The 7,527-nt window shown below is 33.3% G+C and overlaps 1 protein-coding gene across 1 annotated transcript in view; it reads left to right on the top strand.

The window, feature by feature from the left end:
- Window positions 1-1,614: 1,614 nt before the first annotated feature.
- The window catches only part of LOC111632757 (cat eye syndrome critical region protein 2-like), a 51,646-nt gene continuing 45,733 nt past the window's right edge, over window positions 1,615-7,527 (top strand). Inside the window, exons 1-2 of the mRNA XM_023377282.1 lie at window positions 1,615-1,726; window positions 5,149-5,237. Of these exons, the coding sequence (XP_023233050.1) occupies window positions 1,720-1,726; window positions 5,149-5,237 (96 nt within the window). The 5' untranslated portion in view covers window positions 1,615-1,719. The remainder of the gene's footprint in view (window positions 1,727-5,148; window positions 5,238-7,527) is intronic.

The following is a 7,527-nucleotide window of genomic DNA, read 5'->3' as shown; positions in this document are numbered from 1 at the left end:
CGCGGAATGCCGTGGGCGGGTGACCAAAATTGAGGCATCGCCTGCATTGACGTGGGCGAGGAATATATCTCTCACAGTGGTATCGTTGGTAATAGATACTAACAGATTTCAGCGGGGAAGCACTGGCCACTGAGAAGTAAACCGTGGAGCTAGGCTCGATGTTATCCCCGTACTGTCGTGTAAAACGACGTATCTCTAAGATTGGAAGGTGGGAGTCCGAAAGTATATCGTAAATTTCTTGGACTGTGATCGACGGGTCCACACCACGAAGGAGATAAGCGGTATAGTCCCGGCAATATCGGCTGTACGAAGAGCCGCCTCTGCTGCTTGGTGATCCCGAGTTTTGATAATTAGAAGATCCGGTTGGGGGAAATGCAGTTTGAGGGCCACGTGGAGCTCAGCCGGACGAAGACGTCGGAGAGGTCCCTGTCCTTCCAGAAAAATCGTATAGATTAGGTCCGAAGAAAGGGACGAACGGATGGAGAAGAGTTTCTCCAATTCCGACAGAGGAGAAATAAATCTTAATTCGTCAGAAGTTATGGGTGCTTCTGATCCCGATGGTGGCTTTTCAATTCGCTCGCGCGAGGACGACGCCATTACCGAGTCCAGAGGAGAAGCCACTCCGGTTGTAAGAAAGAGGGAAACTCCTACCTGAACAGAGAAGAGATCAAAGAGGAAGACCAGAAGTTAAAGAATAAGGAACTGTAGTAAAGTCGCGGAAAAGAGTTACTTAAAATCTCTGAAATCGAGGAACGAAATGAGCACACCAAGATGGCGGATGAATTTCGCGCCTTTTTCTAAAATTTCCCCTTCTGCACTCCCGTTATTTCAATTTCTAAAGCCGATTGGTACCATATTGCTATTTCTATTCCGCTAGCGTGGCTATTTAAAGGCTTTCTTGCTTTCCCGGCTTTTATATACAGTACAATAGTCGGAAAGTATGGCGATCAGTCGAAAAATGACCTCCCAAGACTTACATTTTTGGACTCGGGACCTTGAAACGTCAAAAAATGAAAAAAATCGAGTTTGTTTTCCCCGTGTATGTATGGATATTAGTATGTGTGTGATGCCCACGATTTTGTTCACCTTCTTTGAAGCTTAATAACTCCTGTATTTTTTTTTTTTTTCGAAAATTTATGAAATTTTACAGAGAGGTGTGTGTATTAGCAGCATTGATGCTATAAAATTTTGATGGTTAACTCTTTCCGCCCTGTGGACATTAAGAGGGTATCTTTTTGCAAGCCCATTATGGGTTCGGCCAGGCCCAAAATGGGGCTGCCGGGTGGTGAGGGAAGGGGCCCGACATATCCGAACGGACCACCCCCGAAAAATTCCTGGGGATCTTTGACCCGTTCGGATTTGAGCCTGGGCCCCCCAGAGCGGTAAGCTGCTACCTTAACCGCTCGACCATCCGGTTGCTACTGACTGTACTGTACAGTACTATAAAACATATTCAGGTTAAAATTTTGAATATCATAAATTACAAAATATTTAACATAAATGATTTATTATTACTCATCAATTTAATTAATACATTAATAAAGATTAGCAGTTAGATTTAACTTAATTTTATTCGAATATTGAAAAGATAATTTAATCCAATTAGAAGACAGTAAATGAATAGACTGTAGCCGCCGGAAAAGTTGGATTGTATGAATTAGTAGATAATATTGTTTTTCAAATTTTAAAGTATTTTATATATTGTCACGAAGTAATATCATGGACGGTAAGTTTATATTTTATCAAATAATAGATTTAAACTAATATTTTATCATATGTTAAGTTTTTTTCCAGCTTTTCGATGTCTAATTACATCTTTAGGCCTAAATCACAGACTATAATAATGTTTATGCCATTGGAGTGTGACAGTTTTTCATACGTGTAATCATAACTGAAAACATGTAAAGAAATGTAATAATGAGGAAGTTCTGTGCAATTTTAAGATATTTTGATATGTTTTTATCCATTTACATTTATATTTCCATTTTAATTTTAATACTGACAACAGTAGAAGTTAGTTTCAGGTTAATATCTACACATCATTTATATACTGTACGTACGAATTCCTATATTCTACTATAATAATATAGGTTTGTGGTGTAGGACTAGGGAAAAAACAAATCAATTCATTTTATCATTAATTTTGAAAGAAAAGGATATTAAAAATTATTTGATACCAGTTATTTTAATTATGAGAAGTTAATTTATATTGAGGTAATATCAGGTTAGTTCATAAGTTCTTGCATATTTTTATTTACAAAAAAAAACCCAACAAAAAATTTTAATTAAATTTTATTTCAAATTATAATCTATTTGCCATTATTTTGTGTAATGTCTTCCCATCTTGAAGGTAGATTTTTAACCCTGTCTTTGTAAAATGATTTTAGTTTTGAATCAAAATATTCTTCAATAGCATTTTTGACACTGTTCTCATCTTCAGAAGTTTTCTCTTTTAAAAAGTTCTGCAAACCACACAAAAGATGATTACTGGAAATGATACCTAGCATGGTATCATGGTATTGATATTTACATAAACATCATTTAATATGATATAACCATGAATAAAATTCAATATTGCAAAACTAACTTTATTTTATATCAGAAACACTTGCTGATGAAAGAATAGATTCCAAAGCCACATATCTATCTATATTCAGTTTATGGCGTCTGACGTCGTCTTCTGATCTCCAGGAACCCTCTCCATCTATACATCATTCCTCTTTAATCCCCTTTTCACTACATTCTAACTTTACTCTGTCATACCAAGTTTGTCTGGGTCTTCCTTTCTTTTTCCTTTTTTGTGGATTGTATTCAATGACATTTTTGGGAGTCTCTCATCACTCATTCTTTTCACATGTCCAAACCAAATAAGTTGTTTCCTCTTTATTTCTTTCAAAACAGTCTCCTTCAATCCCATTAGGCCTTTGATTCTCTCATTAGTTATTCTTTCTCTTTTTGAGAATCTGCACAATCTTCTCAATGCATTCATTTCAACCATTGTTACTTTTCTCCTCTCTTCCCAGTCATTCTCCGTACCTCCGCTCCATATAACAGAATGGTTTTAATAATAGCATTATATATATATATTTTTCTTGACCTAGTTATTTCTTAACTCCATCATATTCCATTTAATCTTTTAACTGCTCTCTTACCTTGTACTAATCTTGTATTAATTTCTAATGTATATCTTTCATCTTGATGAACTTGTATTCCAAGATAATTGTAATGTTCACATCCCTCAATCTTTTCTCCTTCCAGTTCCATGTCATTTTAGCCCCTCCTATGCATAAATATTTTGTAAAACAGCAACTGCACACTGGGTTGTGTAAAATAAATAAGACCTACTTGAACCTTTAACTGATGTGTATAGAAATTAATCTTTCCAATACGAACGTTTTCTTAACCCCTTTTGGGCTCTTCTTCAGGTATAGCTGGATCGAACATCAAACGAAAAAACGATTTTTTTCGTTTGATGTTTGATCCAGCTATAGATTAGAGCTCTAGTAATGTAGAGACTCAGGTTTAAGTTTTGTTTACTTTATGGTTGTTTTACTTTGGATATCACTAGGACTTTAATTTGAATAGTTTCTTCTTGCTTTCTCCAGCCTCTGGTTAATGACTTCAGGAACTGTTTCTCAAAGGCAAGAGGGTGCTTTCACTCTACCTGCTCTTCTGTCTTCAAAGAATGGCATTTAGAGTTATAATACTTATACCATTTATAATTAACTATTTATAAACTATTTATGGGAATTGGAAGGGCAAAGAAAACTTATCTTATTAATGGTTTGGAAATTTAAAGTAATGGAAATTCAAAAATGCATATCATTAACAAACATTATTTTACTAACTATAACTAATGTACTGATGGTTAGAAATATGTTGATACTCAGAAGGCCTAAAGCCTGAAACTACATTGAAAAATGGGCACTTGTACAGATTAATGGGTACGGCTATTTGAGAGGTTTACTTCCATAAAATTAACTAAATCTAGACTAATTTCACTCGAATATTTCCAAAACACGTATAATTTGTTGAAATGATCGATATAAAATATGCTATGAACAAAAAATTGTCGGAATACTTATCGAGTGTACCCGTTCGAAGACGCCATTGCTTAAGCTTGTTTTCGTCGCGGAACGGCACATTCTTCGTACGCGTCCGCTTCCAATGTGTCGGTGCTATTCGGTCACGTGACTACTCATCTCTGACGTGTTCCTGATAACTTATTCTTTTTGCGAAGAATTCACTGAACTTTAGAGACATCATTAACAGAAATATTAAAACTTCATTCCATTCTAAATATGGATTAAAATCAACATATAATAACGTATGATAATGCGATAAATAACTAATAATTCTGTTCTACTTTTCAATGGTCTAATCTCTCATGTCGTAAACAAAATTGTATAATATTTATTTACATCGACATTAGACATCTTATGTTGCATCTGATTAATATTTATCATCATTATAATATATATCATGATAGAATTGTTGTCGTTAGCGAGTGGTTTTTCCTTTGCTGCTTCATATAGTCAATAATAATAATAAGTCGTTTTTAATCATAATATACTATAGATTTTTTATTGTAATCTATCAAGTGATGTCTCTAAAGTTCAGTGAATTCTTCGCAAAAAGAATAAGTTATCAGGAACACGTCAGAGATGAGTAGTCACGTGACCGAATAGCACCGACACATTGGAAGCGGACGCGTACGAAGAATGTGCCGTTCCGCGACGAAAACAAGCTTAAGCAATGGCGTCTTCGAACGGGTACACTCGATAAGTATTCCGACAATTTTTTGTTCATAGCATATTTTATATCGATCATTTCAACAAATTATACGTGTTTTGGAAATATTCGAGTGAAATTAGTCTAGATTTAGTTAATTTTATGGAAGTAAACCTCTCAAATAGCCGTACCCGTTAATCTGTACAAGTGCCGAAAAATGTATGTGGCCCACAGAAAGCCTACAAAGTTCTCTTTCAGTCCACATCTAGAAAAGGTTGCTAATTACTGATCTAAATAAGTTAGAGCATATCTAGTCATCCATGTATTTTATGAAAATGTAATGATTTAGGTTTGTTATTCATTTACTGTTAACATTTTTTAAATAAGATATATTAGTAAGAATTTATATAATTTCAGATATACAAAGTTGGTGGGAAATTCCAAGTATTGCACATTTTTGTTCAGTTTTCAAAGCTTCATTTAATCTTCTAGAATTTGATATTGAGGTTAGTAAAACAGTTCTTAACATAATACAGTCAACTCACGTTAATATGAATCACTAGGAGAACAGTAATTAGTTAACTTTATCAAAAATTCATATTAACAATTTTCAGGCTCAGGTCAATATTGTATAATTTTGGAAGTTATGGCTTAATAAACAATCAAAATCTCTAAATTATAATATTTTGAATTAATTTACTAAGTAAAGTTAGATAAAGTTAAATTGATTTACACAAACAAATTAATGTTCTGAATGATTTTCAAATCAAACAAAATGAGATGGTATTTGCTGTTTAAGTGCCTACTATTATATCAGAATGGTTAATCTGTGATTTTTTTCTGTTGATGATTGTTTGAAAAAGTAGAAAATATTTTTTGGCACCAAAAGAGTATAAAAGGAACCAAATTTGGCACAAAGTAACCAAACCTGGCATTACTGTATGCACTCTCTGATATGCAAACTAGCACATGTTTGCATGGTGCTGCATCCATTTAAAGGGGCCATCTTTAAACCTTAACCCCTATTTTCTGAGTACAGTAGAATGGTCTGCTAAAACCAGGTGTTTGAATTGTTCTACAATTGGAGGTCAAATTCATCTTTTCTTAGTAGAAGAAAATCTATTCTATTGAAATTGAAACATTTAATACAGTACCACTTTTTATTATTATTGTTGAAAAATGTAAAAAGTAACCATTATTGGAAATAGTGTTATTTTTGGGGGTTGTAAAGGTAATTTACAGTTCAGTTTAATGAATTCTGGCAAAATTTTTGTTCACTTACCGCATGAAAATTAATGTTGTGAGAATGGCATTTTGCCAGGACAACAGCAAAATTTGCTTTAATGTAAGAATTTACTTTACTAGTGTTCGTTTTAAGGCGAGTCGACTGTATTACTAAAACAATTAAAAATATTATTGAAATTCAGAAATTATTGTTAGTGTTTCTGTGTTCTGTAATTTTACACTCAGAAACAACAATGATTTTTTGCTTACAAAATATGAAAGTGTAACTCAAAAAGTTTCATTTGGCAATGCTGTACTTACCACATTGATGTCTAGGAGATATGACACCTTACTTCAAAATGCTAAATGTTGAAGAGAAAACAATGTGTGTACTTTGGTTTTTCAAAACAAAGGCTTATTTTTGGAGATAATCGAAATGTAGTGTTCCAGCAAGATATTCTTATTATCTGAATTTCTTGACATTTAATTTTCTTGAGTACTGGATTGCATGTGGTAGATTGATTTCATGGCTTCTTTGGTTACCCAATATTATGCCACTTAATTTTGTTCTGTGAGGATACATGAAGGATATTGTTTACAAGGCCTCTATTATGTACTATACTTCAATGAACTGAAGCTCAGAAATTGTTTTCCTCAAAAAATGCACATGTAGAAATTTAGCATTCTGCACTATTGATTCTATACATAATAAAACTTTGAGTTAAACTTTCATATTCTAAAAAGCAGTTTTATTTTATTTGATTGAAAAATTATAAGAAGTGGAAACCCCAACAATAATTTAAATTATTTACAAATATTGCTTTAATTAATATAAAATGAATTTCTATACTGTAGAGCAATGGTTCCCAATTAGTGGTACGCGTACCCCAGGCGTACGTGAAATTGCATGAAGGGGTACGCGCAGCAATCTAAAACCGGTTGATTTAAAATTTAAATGCATGAGATGAAGCAATCAAAAAAATATGGGTGGACCATCAAAAATTCGGCAATTTACAACATGATGTCATATGCACAAATTCGTTTATCTATAACTAAAAATATTCTCGAAATTTCATCAAAAAATGCATTTGTGACAATACCTAAATGAAATTCTTATGCAAGAAACAAAAACTTATCATTATTATCATGTCAGCAAAGCGGCAATAAAATATTTACTACCATTTTGCACAACCTATCTCTGCGATAGCGATTTTCGGCCATGACAAACATGAAAACTAAACATTGTCACTGACTTCAACTTGAAGATGACTTGAGACTGAAGCTGACCAAAAAGCAACCAGATTTTAAAGTTGTACAAAGAAAATCGTGCACATTTGTCACATTAAAATTAAATAACCTTATGTTATTTTCATTATTATTAGAATTGTATTTTAAAGGTAATAAATGTAAAAAAAAACTTATTCTATTTATCACTTGCTGTCTACCCACAGCTTCGCCCGCATTATATCGAATTTTCTCGCAGTAAAATGTAGCCTATGTCCATCTCCAACATGTAAGCTATCTCTGTGCCAAATTTTATTAAAACCTGTTCAGCGGTTTAGACGTGAAAAG

The sequence above is a fragment of the Centruroides sculpturatus genome, unplaced genomic scaffold (genome assembly GCF_000671375.1).
Source record: "Centruroides sculpturatus isolate CEXI.00-Female unplaced genomic scaffold, Cexi_2.0 scaffold239, whole genome shotgun sequence".
NCBI lineage: Eukaryota > Metazoa > Arthropoda > Arachnida > Scorpiones > Buthidae > Centruroides > Centruroides sculpturatus.
Note: the sequence above shows the minus strand (reverse complement) of the source record. Positions and strands in the feature narration are given on the sequence as shown.